Raw genomic sequence first — 15,594 nt, 5'->3', positions numbered from 1 at the left:
TTAGCAGAATGTGAATCTCCTGCAATATTTTTCACATTTGTTATGTGCTAAAGGCTCAAGGAGTCTGGAGACTCCCCAGCCCAGCCTGTCTCTACCCTCTCATAGAAGTGCAATGTGCTGCTGGTTGCTCCATTTACCTGTCCATTTCCTGAGCAGGGCTTGGAAAATCCTCCTGGACACTGATTGCACTCTGGCCCATAGAAGCCTTTGCAACACTTAGGTTCCTGTGAAGTAAAGCACATACTGCTGCGTGGCATGTAAAATAACACTTTCTTCCTCCATCTGAAGACTTGAGGGATGGACCAAGCATTCAGGGCTAGACGGTGCCATTTCAGCACAGCCCTGAACTGTGGTTGACCTGGAGTGACATTGACCCAGCATCAGCTGCAACCTGTTTCCCAAAGCTTCTTAGTGTGTGATGGACTGCACAAGCTGCTATACTCCTCTAAGCTTTATGGTCATGTGGAGAAGGAGCTCTGGCACAGACAACTGTCTGAGGTCCTGGGGTGCTGCACACTCAAAGGGGCAGTGCCTGGGCTGCCCAGAGGATTCAGGGGGCCTAGGGCAAAGCAGGGGAGCTGCGGCACTTGTACTCACCCGGTGGCGGTCTGGGTATTTGGCAGCATTTCGGCGGTGGGGGGCCCTTCAGTCGCTCCACATCTTCGGCAGCACTGACAGGCCACCCGCCGCTGAAATACCGTCAAAGACTCGGACCGCCACTGGGCCAGGGCTCGTGGGGCCCCTGCGGGGCCTGGGGCAAATTGCCCCACTTGGCCCCCATACTCTTAGATCAGGGACTGCAATTCTCCTCAGCCTAAGGGTGGGCCATACACAGGAGTAATTGCCTCACTTCCTCTTCAACTGCTTCGCCCACAGACGTGCACCCAGATCTGCTCTAGCTGTAATCTAGCCCTAAATAATTATTTTCTGTATCAACATTTTTATACAGGAATTGGGCTGCTATGCAGATTCATGACTATAAAAGCATGGGAACTGGCTAATTCATAGGTAAGCATGGGTCCAAAGGCCTCTCTTGTCTTAGAGATTTGCAGACCTTTTGCACCTAATATGTATCATGAAACCCAGAAACCTAATTAGAAGGACTGGAAAAAGGAATGTGGAAAATTAATGGTACTGGGTTGTGATTGACAATTTTTGTAAGGATTAGACATACCACAGGAGGCAAAATGTAGTAAAATCCTTGCAAGCACTTGGCTGCTCATTGCCACTGAGCAGCACATGACCTCTTGGAAGAATTATGTATCTGACTAGTGTTGCTAATTGTCAAACTGTGCAGTCCTTCATAAAGGCAGCCAAACGAATCAATGAAAAGTGTTTGGGAGGTGTTGAGATTAAAAAGAAAGAAAAGCTGAGTTATATAATAAAAGAAAGTTCTAAACAGAAATGTGTGGCAGCTACAAAGCCTCTCCAGAAGAGCTGAGGTAAACATGAAGAATGAAGAGGAGCTATTTCAGGTAGTACAAAGGGTAGTATAGCAGAGAAACTAAGTGTCTCTGGTTGGTACTCTTGCTCAAAGAACTACGATAAGGGGACCTCTAGATGCTGCACACATCCAAAAGTAAAATTAGCAAACAGCAACAGCAATATTTGGGCTGATTTCTATATGAACCTTGTACAATTTCTTACCTTTATTGTTACATTGCAGTACCTAGCACAGCCAGTTGTTGGATAGAACAGGGCTTCATAAACACATCTACGTCTTGAAAAAGCCTAGAACATAAATCATAAACATATTTCCAAGTAACTATTCAATACTGCACTACAATCAAAATGTTAGGAAACGATTTAATTGAAGAACAGGAAATATCATTACATTGTTTATTTTTTTCTATTGATACTTACAAGGATATTTTTAGTTTTACTATAATGTGTTGCTTCCTGATTTTTTTTATCTGTGGTTGGATCTTTACTATATTGTACATGGGATAGAGTATTCAATACAAGTGAATTCTGATCTATGGACAACAAAATCTCTTGACAGCAATATGTGAGTTTTGTACATGGAAAAATACACCACCATAAATGACAATTAATGCTTTTAAAGACAAAACAGATGAAAGCTTCCTACTGGTCCCAAAGCATGTGTACATTTATTATTATTACTATTATTGATAATAGTAATAATCATGTTTATTATGGCAGTGTTTAAGGGCCAACCAAGAGACGGATCTCATTGGGGTAGGCTCTGTACAAACACACAATAATAGAAGATCCCTGCCTGAAGAGTTTTCAGTCTAATTTGACAAGACAGACATAAAGTGGGGGAAGGGATAGAGCACGGGGTGAACAATATGATGATAGACAATGTCATGTTAATTCCTTGATTTTTTTTTTTTTTGGCTGGGGGATGGGTTTACTTTGGAGGGGATCAGCTAAATGGGAAGGGATGAGGGGAGAGACAGACAGGGCTGGGGAGAAGAGGCCGAGAGAGGCAGGTGTGGACTGAAGCTGAGGTGGAGAGACTGATGAAGGAAGAGGATTGGCGCAAACAGCCAATCATCATAAGGCAGAGAACATCCAGTCAAAACTAGAAAGTTCTCTGAGTGTCCATAGGACACCGCTTTGGTGCCTTCTCCTCCTACTAACTGGAGTCTCTGATAAGAAGGGAGGTACCATGATGGTCCTAGTGCCCCCACAGTGTGTGTGTGGTTCTGCTCTGTACAGTTCTGGGTCCAGGAGATTGCTGGGCCTCATTTTACCCCTTTCCCCCTAAGGTTGTAGTTCCTTCTTTGGGTCCTTCTGCTCCTAGTACTGGCTGGAGTCTCAGTTCCTTGATGCACCCTTCCCACCCAACTCCATACCTCTGAGGTCATGCTGTGACATGAACAAGTGAAGGGTAGGGGGCAGCACAGGCTAGGACTGTTTGTGACTGCACATGGCATTAATTCTTTGGAGAGAAACAAAGCATTTATTTTTGTGACTGAGCGGTAAGTTTTAACAGGTCTGAGTCTAGTGTAGTCTTAACCCTCCTGTATTTTCCACAGACAAATTCTCAGAGCAGAGTCTATAGTAACTGTTCTCCCTTACTCCTTCCCTCCTCTAAAAGACAAAACAAAAACATGCCCCTCCTATACAGAATTCCTCCTCAAGCAGAACTTCCGATACCCGGGATAGAAGAGTGGGAGACTCCATGAAATCTCCTAGGGCCTTTGCTATACCAATTTAAATAACATGGGAGTTGCCCAAGTACTGCTGTGACAAATATTAGTACAAAACTCTGAGATAGCAACTCTCATAAAGCCCTAGTAAGCTAAATATTACTGGTTTCCCAAAATGCTGAGCAGAAGATATCAGTTATTGTTTGTACTGGGGAAATCAATGCAGAAAATTGAATTTAAGTTTAAACAATACTCTAGCCTGTTTGGCAATATCTGTAAAGGAAGGTCACTTACTATGGGCTTTGAGTCCCCTGGACAAGTGCTCCTGTAGAATACTGAACATTTTACACAAGTACCCTGAATGGAGACAGGACAACAGTCATATTTTAGGAAGGTTACAGCAATGTCTGATAAACTTAATTCAGTTATGTCATGAATCACAGAACTAAGTAACAGCACCAGAACTGAATCTTCCCTCATCAAATCTCTAATGAACATTAATTTTTATCTTTTCATCCTTCCCCCTGCCTCCCTTCCCCAGCTTTTTGTCCTTTCCCCATTCCTTTCTTTCCTGACCGCTTTCTCTTGGAGACCTGGCACCTCCCTAAACTGGAGTAGGGAGTGATGGTTTCAGCAAATCCACATACACATAATGGGGCAGATTCTCAACCAGTGTGGATCTGCATAACTCATTGAAGCCAACGTCGACTTCATCCAGCTGCGGATCTGGCCTAATTCATATATTTCAATATTTGTGAGATGTTTTCTGTAACTCATAGGAAGACAACCTTAACAAACTAACTTGGGATCTATCTCATGCATGTACAGTCTGAAAAGAAAAAATATTCTCTGTATCCATATCATAAATCTTACATTGAGCAATAATCCCGCTATGATCATCGCTCTTTTTTTAATCACCTTTTAGCTCATTGTCACAAATGGTTAGTTTAGCATTGCCTGGCAATGACAGCTGCAGTAGTGAGATGATTTAGAATCAACTGGCAGGTTTCAAGATGAGGAGTCATAAAAACTCAACATCTGATAATGATGGGAGCTGTGTGAATAACTGAGGTTTGCTGACTGAAAACAAAATAATAATTATAATTAACAATAAAAACATTTTTGGGTGACCTAAAACAATTGTTTAATTTTTTTGTTGAATTAGAAAAGTCTAAAAAATTTTGTTTTGGGTTGAGCAAAATATTTTGTTTTTGAGGGTTTCTTACCTTTTCAAAATTAAAAAATACGTAAAATTCAAAACCAAAGGTCATTTCAAATTGAAACTTTTTTGGAACATGTAGAAATGTGTCTATCCTTTCAGAATTATTATTTTTTTAAACCAAAATAACTTGGTAAATATTTACACAAATTCACCAGATGTTTCAGTTGACACTGAATCTGCAATGTTTGTTGAAAAAGTTTTGTCTGAAAATTTTCACCCAGCTTTAATAAGTATTTGATAGTGAGGATAAGACAGTTACTCACCTTTGTAACTGTTGTTCTTCAAGATGTGTTGCTCATATCCATTCCAGTTAGGTGTGCGCGCTCCACGTGCACGTTTGTTGGAAGATTTTTATCCTAGCAACCCCTGCTGGGTCGGCTGGGTTGCCCCCTGGAGTGGCACAGCCATGGTGGCGGATATATACCCCTGCCGACCTGACCGCTCCTCAGTTCCTTCTTGCCAGTACTCCGACAGTGGGGAAGGAGGGCGGGTTTGGAATGGATATGAGCAACACATCTAAGAACAACAGTTACAAAGGTGAGTAACAGTCTTTTCTTCTTCGAGTGATTGCTCATATCCATTCCAGTTAGGTGATTCCCAAGCCTTACCTAGGTGGTGGGGTCGGAGTGAGATGTTGCGGAACGCAAAACTGCTGAGCCAAAGGCTGCATTGTCTCTGGACTGCTGAACCAGGGCATAGTGAGAAGTGAAGGTATGCACCGAGGACCAGGTAGCTGCGCGACATATCTCGTGGATGGGCACATGAGCCAGGAAAGCAGCAGATGAGGCTTGAGCCCTGGTAGAGTGTGCAGTGAGGTGGCTCAACAGAACGTGAGCCAAGTCGTAACAAGTGCGGATGCACGATGTTACCCAGGATGAAATCCTCTGTGAGGAAATGGGAAGGTCCTTCATACGCTCTGTCACCGCGATGAAGAGTTGGGGGGGGTTCTGCGGAAGGGCTTTGTTCGCTCGATGTAAAAAGCGAGCGCTCTACAGATGTCTAGGGAGTGCAGCTATTGCTCCCTGCGCGATGAATGCGGCTTTGGGAAGAAGACCGGAAGGAAGATCTCCTGGTTAACATGGAAAGCCGATACCACTTTGGGGAGAAAGGCCAGGTCTGGACACAACTGCACCTTGTCCTTGTGGAAGACAGTATATGGAGGGTCAGCCATGAGAGCCTGGAGCTCAGCAACCCGTCTTGCCGATGTGATGGCTACAATGTAAGTGGTTTTCCAGGACAGGTAGAGAAGGGAGCAAGTTGCTAATGGTTCGAATGGGGCTGACATAAGTCTAGTAAGAACCAGGTTGAGGTCCCAGGTTGGGGCGGGGTGGCATACCTGGGGGTAAAGGCGCTCCAAACCCTTCAAGAATCGAGATACCATAGGATGAGAAAACACGGAGCGGCCATTCTCTCCTGAGTGGAAGGTAGAAATGGCCGCCAAGTGCACCCTCAAAGATGATATCGCTAGGCCCTGTTGTTTAAGGGACCAAAGGCAGTCCAAGATGGTAGGGATGGGGGCCTCGGCGGGAAGAACGTTGTGCTCTGCACACCAGCATGTGAAATGCTTCTACTTGGCCAGATACGTTGCTCTAGTAGAAGGTTTTCTGCTTCCCAGGAGAACTTGTTGCACTGGGGCAGAACAACGCAACTCAGACTGGGTCAACCACTCAGGAGCCATGCCGTGAGATGGAGGGACTGCAGGTCTGGGTGATGGAGTTTGCCGTGGTCCTGAGTTATCAGGTCCAGGTGCAGAGGTAGTGGGATAGGGTCGGCTATTGACAGGTCTAGCAATATGGTGTACCAGTGCTGCCTGGGCCATGCTGGAGCGATCATGATCAAGTAGGCTCTGTCTCTGCGTACTTTCAGCAGGACCTTGTGGACGAGCAGGAACGGTGGAAAGGTGGATAGCAGATGCGTCGTCCACGATATGAGGAAAGCGTCCGCTATCGAACCCTGTAAGAGGCCTTGAAAGGAACAGAACATCTGGCATTTCCTGTTCTCGCAGGACGCGAAGAGGTCTACATGGGGAAATCCCCACTTCTGGAAGACCCAAAGAGTAACGTCCGGGTGAAGCGACCACTTGTGGGAAAGGAAGGATCTGCTGAGGCGATCCGCCAGAGTGTTCCGAACCCCCAGGAGAAAGAATGCTATGAGGTCTATAGAGTGGGCTATATAAAAGTCCCAGAGTAGTAAAGCCTCCTGGCAAAGGGTCGAGGACCTTGTCCCGCCCTGTTTGTTTATATAGTACATGGCTGTCATGTTGTCAGTGAATATCGACACACAACGGCCCTGCAAGTGCCGTTGGAACGCCTGGCAAGCAAGGCGGACTGCTCTCAGCTCCCGGACATTGAAGTGCAAGGCCAGTTCCTGAGATGACCAAAGGCCTTGAGTGCGTAGATGCCCGAGGTGAGCACCCCAGCCGAGAGATGATGTGTCCGTCGTCAGGGACACAGAGGGCTGGGGAGGATGGAACGGCAGCCCTGCAAACAACAGGGATGGGGTCAGCCACCATTTGAAGGAGCCTAGGATGCTCGGGGGAATGGTGATGATCATGCCTATGGCATCCCTGCCTGGTCGGTACACTGAGTTGAGCCACGGTTGGAGGGGGCGGAGGTGCAGTCTGCGTATTTCGTCACAAACGTGTGGGCCACCATGTGACTCGGAAGACCGAGGCAAGTGCGAACTGAAGTAAATGGAGCAGCTTGCGGACTCTGGATGATGGCCACCATTGCCTGGAACCGGGGCAGCGGTAAGCAGGCCCTGGCGAGGTTGGAGTCCAGGGTGGCGCCAATGAAGTCTATCTTCTAAATGGGAGTCAGAGTGGATTTTTCTGCATCGATCATTAGGCATAGATGTAGGAAAAGGTCCTTGACAATGCCAACGTGATGGGTCACTTGTGCCTCTGATGTCCCTCAGATGAGCCAGTCGTCTAGATACGGAAAAACATGTACCTGACGATGGCGGAGGTGGGCGGCGACTACAGCCATGCATTTCCTAAATACTCTTGGGGCTGTAGAGAGGCCAAACAGTAGGACCGGGAACTGAAAATGTTGGCGATTGACTACGAACCGGAGGAACCTCCTGTGAGGTGGGTAGATGGCTATATGAAAATATGCATCTTTCATGTGGAGGGCAGCATGCCAGTCTCCAGGATCCAGGGACAGGATGATGGTCCCCAGGGATACCATACGGAACTTCAACTTTACCATGTAGCTGTTGAGTTCCCGCAGGTCCAGGATAGGTCTGAGACCCCCTTTTGCCTTGGGGATTAGGAAGTAGCGGGAGTAAAACCCCTTGCCCCATTCGTGTTCCGGTACCTCCTCTATGGCTCCTTTGGCGAGGAGCGTTTGCACCTCCTGGAGGAGGAGTTGCTCGTGAGAGGGGTCCCTGAAGAGGGACGAGGAAAGAGGGTGGAAGGGAGGGTGTGAAATAAATTGGAGGTGGTACCCAAATTCCAGCGTGCGTAAGACCCAGCGATCTGATGTTAGCCGGGACCACGCAGGGAGGAAAAAGGAGAGGCAGTTGGAGAAAGCAGGGAACGGATCGTTTGACAATACTGGTATCACGCCCTCGGGCGCACCTTCAAAAGGAGGGTTTCGGCCTTGTGGAAGGTTTGGAGGGACCTTGGTTCTGGCCCTCTTGATTGCCTGACTGCCTCCGGCGACCGGTTCTACCCCGCCTTCTAGCAAAGTCCTGTCTCTATCTGGGCTGAGGGTAAGAGCGGTGCGGCTGGGGGCGGAATGGCCTGCACTGAGTCACTGGCATATGCAGGCCCAGCGAGCGCATAATGACCATGTTGTCTTTTAGGCTTTGCAGCCTAGGGTCTGTCTTATCTGAAAATAGGCCTTGCCCTTCAAAGGGGAGGTCCTGGATTGTGTGTTGGAGCTCCAGGGGAAGGCCTGAGACTTGCAGCCATGATATATGCCTCATAATCACCCTGGAGGCTAGGGTCCTGGCTGCAGAGTCTGCCACATCCAGGGAAGCCTGGAGGGAAGTTCTAGCCACCTTTTTTCCCTCATCCAGGATGGCCAGAAATTCCTGACGGGAAAACTGCAGGAGCAACTCCTTGAATTTGTCCACCGCCGCCCAGGTATTGTAATTATAGCGGCTAAGGAGGGCTTGTTGATTAGCCAGGTGGAGTTGGAGCACCCCTGCGGAATAGACTTTGCACCCCAGTAAGTCCATGCGCCTCGAGTCTTTTGATTTCGGGGCTGGGGCCTGCTGGCCATGGCGTTCCCTCTCGTTGACCGACTGGACAACTAGGGAGCAAGGAGGGGGATGGGCATATAAATATTCCTAGTCCTTGAAGGACACCATATATTTACTTTCCACTCCCCGGGCAGCAGGTGGGACAGAGGCCAGAGACTGCCAGATTGTGTTGGCATTGGCCTGGATTGTCCGTATTAAGGGGAGGGCCACTCTCGTGGGGGCATCTGATGTTAAGATGTCCACCACTGGGTCCTCCACATCCGAGACCTCCTCGATTTGCAAGTTCATATTCTGTGCAACACGCCTGAGGAGGTCCTGGTGGGCCCTTAGGTCGATCGGTGGGGGCCTATCGATGATGTTCTGGCTACTGCCTCATCGGGGAGGAGGATGAGGAGAGACCCGGGACAAGCGGGTCAGTAGAGGGCTCCTCTGGGTGGACAACCTCTGTCTCCCTCGGGATGTGGGAGTCCTGTGGCTGGGTCGACACTTCCTCCGAAACAGAAGGAGGAGGGCGGCTAATGATGGCCTCTGGCACCCGGTGCTCTGATGTGGCCAAGCGCGATGGGCCTGGATGCGCACGTTGGGCCTGATGGTATGCTCAAGGTGTCCAGAATGCCCACTGTTGAGGTCCGTGAGCCTGGGGCTCGTGGAATAATGCGGCAGGCATATCAGCGTCTCTGTCCTGGGCATACACACTGTCCGCCTGGGAAGACATAGACAGGTGCTGGGACGGCCAGAGAGGAGCTGAGAGACCGTGGTAAGTGTCCCTCTGTCTCACCGTTGGTGATCTCTTTGGCATCGGGGATCAGTACCTGGAGTCATACCGGTGCTGAGAGCAAGTCTGGGACCTGCGACCGGCGCAGTGCCGGGAGGTCGAATGTCTGCGATGGGAACAGCTGCGAGAGCCGCGGTGCCGGGAGCGGTGCTGGGAGCTGGAGCGGTACCGAGAGTACCGGTTCGGAGGCCGAGACGTCGATCTGTGCCGCGAGTACAACCGGTTCCGGACAGGCAAGCGATGCCAGGACTGCGAGTGGTGTCGGGACCGTGACCGTCCATGCGATATGAACGGCGCCAGGACCTGGATTGTGATCGGTGCCAGTCTGCCATGCTGACGGAAGGAGTTCTCAATATAGCCGGTTTGCCTCTGGAGTGTAGTACCCACACCGGCGGTGCCGGGGGTTGAGGCAGGACAGACTCTGTCATGGCTATATGGTCCCTGGCTGCGGAGAATGTATCTGGTGTAGGGGGAACCGTAAGCTCAACCACAGGCCTCAGCGGGGAGCTCTCAGGGACCGGACTCGATGGCCCTCAGTGGACCAGAGCCGAGGGTACCGCAGCAGTTGGTGCGACGGCAGGTGTAGGTGCCGGGCGGTCCAAACAATGCTGCATCTGTGCTGTCAAGGACACAGAGATAGTGGAGGACTTCGACCTCTTCTGCTTCCGGGAAAGAGATCGGTGCCAAGCAGGTCCCTGTGCTGGAGATGGCTGGTGCCGCGGCGTCTTGGCGGTGCCAGGACGCTCCAGTGCCAGAGGAGTGCTGCTAGCAGAGTGCTCAGCGCTCGGTGCCGAGGACGGAGGGTTCAAAGCTGCCTCCATGAGGAGATTCTTTAAGCGAAAGTCTTTCTTTCTTTGTTCTCGGTTTAAATGCCTTGCAAATACGGCACTTATCCGTAATGTGCGATTCCTCAAGGCACTTTAGACATGAGTCGTGGGGATCGCTTGTGGGCATCGGCTTATGACAGGCCGAACACGGTTTAAACCCCGGTGAACCGGGCATGGGCTCCGGCACCGGGTGTAGGGAAGGGGCTAATGCCCAAACCCTGCTGAACTATATACACTAACTATCTAAGAACTATTAAACTAACTATAACTATAGATAAAACCAACTATATACAACAAGATAGCGAAGAAACAAGGAATAGCTAGGGAAGCGGAGGACAGCTGAGCCACGCTCCACTGTTCCAACGACTGACACGGGCGGTAAGAAGGAACTGAGGAGCGGTCGGATCGGCAGGGGTATATATCCGCTGCCATGGCGGCGCCACTCCAGGGGGTGACCCAGCCGACCCACCGGAGGTAGCTAGCGTAAAAATCTTCGGACGATCGTGCACATGGCGCGCACACACCTAACTGGAATGGATATAAGCAATCACTCATAGACTCATAGGTCAGAAGGGACCAATCTGATCATCTAGTCTGACCTCCTGCACAAGGCAGGCCACAGAACCCCACCCATCCAATTTTATAACAACCCCTATCCCAGGATCGAGTTATTGAAATCTTCAAAACTGGTTTGAAGACCTCAAACTGCAGAGAAACCACCAGCAAGCGACCCGTGCCCCACGCTGCAGGGGAAGGCGAAAAACCTCCAGGGCCCCTGCCAATCCGCCCTGGAGGAAAATTCCTTCCCGACCCCAAATATGGCGATCAGCTAAACCCTGAGCATGTGGGCAAGACTCACCAGCCAGCACCCAAGAAGGAATTCTCTCTCGAAAAAGAAGTAGAGTTTGTCAAGGCTTGAAAAGGGTTCCCTGGTTCCCACTTGAGTTAGACTATTCATGACTGATGATGTTACCCCCAGTCTCAGAAATAAATTAGAATAATCTCTGAGTGATGGTCCAAGATGTTTCATGTTTTCTGTAATGTTTAATTGCCTGATCTACAGTAACAGTAATTATGTCCACAGACTTCTCATGGGAGACAGTGGAAATTTTATTTGTGAAAGAATTGAGAATCAAACCTTAATGTTCCATGTTTTGGATGTCCATATATCCAATGTTATACAATGCACACAGGAACATAGGACCAGATTTACAAAGGTATTTAGGATGCTGATAAGTGTCTAGTGTGACTTTTAAAAGATCTTAAGTGATTTAGATACCCAATTCACATTGAAAATCAATGGGAGTTAGGCACCTTATCTGCTTAGGAACTTTTGAAAATCCCACTAACCTCTTTCCTTTGTAAAGCTGGCCCATAGTTTTTTCTAATGGTACCAATATTTCCAGCATTCAGTGTCACACAAGTCACCTATTTGCACACTTAATGAGTTGTCATTAATATAATAATAAATCTACATAATATTGCTTCTCATCCATACATTTCAAAGCACCTTACAAAGTATTATTCTCATTTCTCAAAAAGAGAAGCTGAGGTACGGAGAGATGAAGTTTCACAAGTCCATGGTAGACCCGAGTACAGAAACCTGGTATTCTGATACCAGTCCAGAATGCAAATATCAGATGTAACAAAAGGTCAGTAGCTTTATTTTTGGTTACTTATCTTTGTTTTAAAGATAGACAACTTAGTCATGTAGATCCCCACCTTTAAATTACCTATAGTTGTTGCAATGTTTGTTAATCAAGGCAGGAAATGAATCCTACTCAGGTGAAAAGGTTTTGTTTAAGGAATTTGAAATACTAATGTATTTTAGGTGTTGTTCAATTTCCATGCCAGGAACTGTTGTGTGGTGTTGTGCCCAGTTTATGATTATATTGCATACATGGCAGTTATTACCATGGTTAATGGCTCTTTATCATCGCCTCGTTCATTTCATTATGAATGGATGCTGTCCAGTTTAGCTGAGGTTTTGCTTCAGAGTTATGTTTTTGGATTGTTGTAAGTGAAGATTGCAATTGTTTTTCCATATCACTGTATCAGAAATGTCTTTGGCCCAGATATGTACTTGAGTGTGATCCAAGAATAGATGATCAGAGCAACATCTATAGCAGACAAAAAGCTTTGCCTGACAGTTATTCTGCTCCTTACCAGACTATCACTGCTGCCAAGTGTACAAGCCCAATAATGTGCTACTCAAATTGAGTATCAGGTGGGGAACTCAATTACTTGAAATATGCAGTAGTTTTTGTTTCCTAATCTAAAGAAATAAGGTGAAAATGGAGCATGGACAAGTCCATATGTTGTATTTATTTAACTGTAATTTCTTCACGTGTCACAAAAAGAAAATGATTGATCTTAAATAGTTACTACGGGAACTAGAAGTGGCTATATATTGATATAAGCACAAGTGGAACTCTGGGAGGCAGATTGTTTGTTTGACTGGAAAGATAACTAATTTTAAAGGGTCGATATAGAAACTGGATGAGAACTTGAGATGGGACGGGATGTGCTCACCCAAGGTTTTAGTTTACAATTGACCTGTTTACATACTAGGCTGTCTGCCGGGCTGTGTATTGTATCCAAAATGTTACCATATTTTTTGCTGATTTCTCTAATGTTTCAATAAAGAAGAGATTAAAGTACCATGCAGGGGCGGCTCCAGGCACCAGCATGCCAAGCATGTGCTTGGGGCGGCAAGCCACTGGGGGGTGCTCTGCCGGTTGCCGCAAGGGCGGTGGGCAGGCTGCCTTTGGCAGCTTGCCTGTGGAGGGTCCGCTGGTCCTGCGGCTTCGGCAGACCCTTTGCAGGTAAGCTGCCAAAGGCTGCCTGCCTGCCATGCTTGGGGCGGCAAAATGCCTAGAGCCGCCCCTGGTACCATGCATGGAGTACTTAGTGGCTACTGTCTGAAACCTTGTTGTACTGGCTTCCTTACCATTTTAATTTCACTCCTTCCCCCATCACATCTGTGTGGTAGAATAGGAACAATTGAGGGAGGAATAAGAACACCTGCAAGAGTGTATATTCGACCGTTTTTGGCAACAATATCTGTTTCTTCTGTTTCTTCACCATTCACCAAGATTTGTCCCTGCAGAATAAAAGAACTTGAAATCATCTTTGAAAACTACCACACCACTACCTCATAATGTTCCAATTTTATTATTTTTAGTAATAAAATGGTTTAGCTCCTGGTTTAGTTAATTGGCAAATCCTATCTTTCACATCCCAAAGGCAAATAGTGTACCTGGATTACACCTTTTCCTTGACATCTGCTCCACAAACATAAAAGTAACATCTGAGCCTAATTAATTAATCCTCTCAGCTATCTTGTGAGGCCAGTAACCAAGGGTCTGATCAATGTCCACTGAAGTCAGTGGGAATCTTTCCATTGACTTCAGTAGGTGTTGGATTGGGTCCATAGTGTCATCGCAATTTTACGGATGGGAGAAAAATGAAAGAGAGGTTGTGATTAGGGCTGTCGATTAATCCCAGTTAACTCACACGATTAACTGAAAACAATCGTGATTAAAAACATTAATAGAAATTAATTGCAATTTTAATCACAGTTACATAGAATATCAATTGAAATTTATTAAATATTTTAGATGTTTTTCTACATTTTCAAGTATATTCAAAACAGTTACAACATAGAATACAAAGTGTACACTTTATATTACTGTTTTTGATTACAAATATTTGCACTGTAAAAATAATAAAAGAAATAGTATTTTCCAATTCACCTCATACAAGTATTGTAGTGCAATCTCTTTAACATGAAAGCACAACTTACGAATCTAGATTTTTTTGTTTTGTTTCTGAATGCAGTTATGTAACAATGTAAAACTTTAGCGCCTACAAGTCCACTCAGTCCTACTTTTTGTTCAGCCAATCATTAAGAGAAACAAGTTTGTTTACGTTAATGGGAGATAATGCTGCAAGCTTCTTATTTACAATGTCACCTGAAAGTGAGAACAGATGTTCATATGGCACTTTTGTAGCCATTACTGCAAGGTATTTATGTGCCAGATATGCTAAACATTCGTAAGTCCCTTCATGCTTTGGACACCATTCCACAGGACATGCTCCCATGTTCATGGTGCTCTTAAAAAATGTGTTAATTAAATTTGTGACTGAACTCTCTGGGGAAGAATAGTATGTCTCCTACTCTGTTCTACCTGCATTCTGCCATATATTCCATGTTATAGCAGTCTTGGATAAAGACTCAGCATGATATTTGTTTGTTTTAAGAACATTTTCACTGCAGATTTGACAAAAGTAAAGAAGGTACCAATGTGAGATTTCCAAAGATAGCTACAGTATTTAACCAAAGATTTAAGAATCTGAAGTGCCTTCCAAAATCTGATTGGGACAGGGTGCGGAGCTTGCTTTCAGAAGTCTTAAAAGAGCAACACTCTGATGCGGAAACTACGGAACCCGAACCTTTGAAAAAAGAAAATCAGTCTTCTGCTGGTGGCATCTGACTCAGATAATGAAAATGAACATGCATTGGTTTACTCTGCTTTGGATCATTATTGAGCAGAACCCATCATCAGTATGGGCTCATGTCCTTTGGAATGGTGGTTGAAGCATGAAGGGACAAATGAATCTTTAGTGCATCTGACACGTAAATATCTTGCAACGCTGGCTACAACAATGCCATGTGAATGCCTGTTCTCACTTTCAGGTGACATTGTAAACCTGCAAATGTAAACAAACTTGTTTGTCTGAGCTATTGGCTGAACAAGAAGTAGGACTGAATGGACTTGTGGGCTCTAAAGTTTTACATTGTTTTATTTTTGAATGCAGTTTTTATGTACATAATTCTACATTTGTAAGTTCAACTGTCATGATAAAAAGATTGCACTACAGTACTTGTATTAAGTGAATTGAAAAATACTATTTATTTTACAGTGCAAATATTTTGTAATAAAATAAATAAAGTGAGCACTGAACACTTTATATTCTCTGTTGTAATTGAAATCAATATATTTGAAAATGTGGAAAACATACAAAAATATTTATGTAAATAGCATTCTATTATTGCTTAACAGCGCAATTAATTATGATTTTTTTAAATTGCTTGACAGCCCTAGTTGTCATCTGTCCATGGTCATAGTGAATCAGTGGAAGAACCAGGATTACAACTCAGGAATTCCATTCATGCTCCTTGACATTTGAACAGCCCTCTTTGCTATTCTGCTTTGGTGAATTATTTATACAGATCTAATTTTCATCCTTAACACAATTTTGGCTAATGCATGTGAACAATGGAAGGAAGTTTCATATATCAATTAGCTTGATATATGAAATACCTACAGTATTATTAATAAATTATAAAAAATGTACTGCACACGAAAAGCATTTTCAAGAGACTAATTAAAAGGCTGCATTTTGAACTAAGAGTATGACCCATCACTATTTTTTTAA

At 45.8% G+C, this 15,594-nt stretch overlaps 1 protein-coding gene across 7 annotated transcripts in view; it reads right to left on the bottom strand.

The window, feature by feature from the left end:
* Positions 1 to 15,594, bottom strand: part of STAB2 (stabilin 2) — a 151,604-nt gene that overhangs the window by 92,744 nt on the left and 43,266 nt on the right. For 6 of the 7 annotated variants that reach the window (XM_030544457.1, XM_030544476.1, XM_030544486.1 and 3 more), the window contains 4 exons: positions 13,103 to 13,255; positions 3,414 to 3,476; positions 1,648 to 1,731; positions 138 to 224 (listed from right to left, as the gene is read on the bottom strand). In XM_030544457.1, the coding sequence (XP_030400317.1) occupies positions 138 to 224; positions 1,648 to 1,731; positions 3,414 to 3,476; positions 13,103 to 13,255 (387 nt within the window). The remainder of the gene's footprint in view (positions 1 to 137; positions 225 to 1,647; positions 1,732 to 3,413; positions 3,477 to 13,102; positions 13,256 to 15,594) is intronic. The other variant, XM_030544465.1, reaches the window with a different exon arrangement.

This window comes from Gopherus evgoodei, chromosome 1 (assembly GCF_007399415.2).
Source record: "Gopherus evgoodei ecotype Sinaloan lineage chromosome 1, rGopEvg1_v1.p, whole genome shotgun sequence".
Classification (NCBI taxonomy): domain Eukaryota; kingdom Metazoa; phylum Chordata; order Testudines; family Testudinidae; genus Gopherus; species Gopherus evgoodei.
Note: the sequence above shows the minus strand (reverse complement) of the source record. Positions and strands in the feature narration are given on the sequence as shown.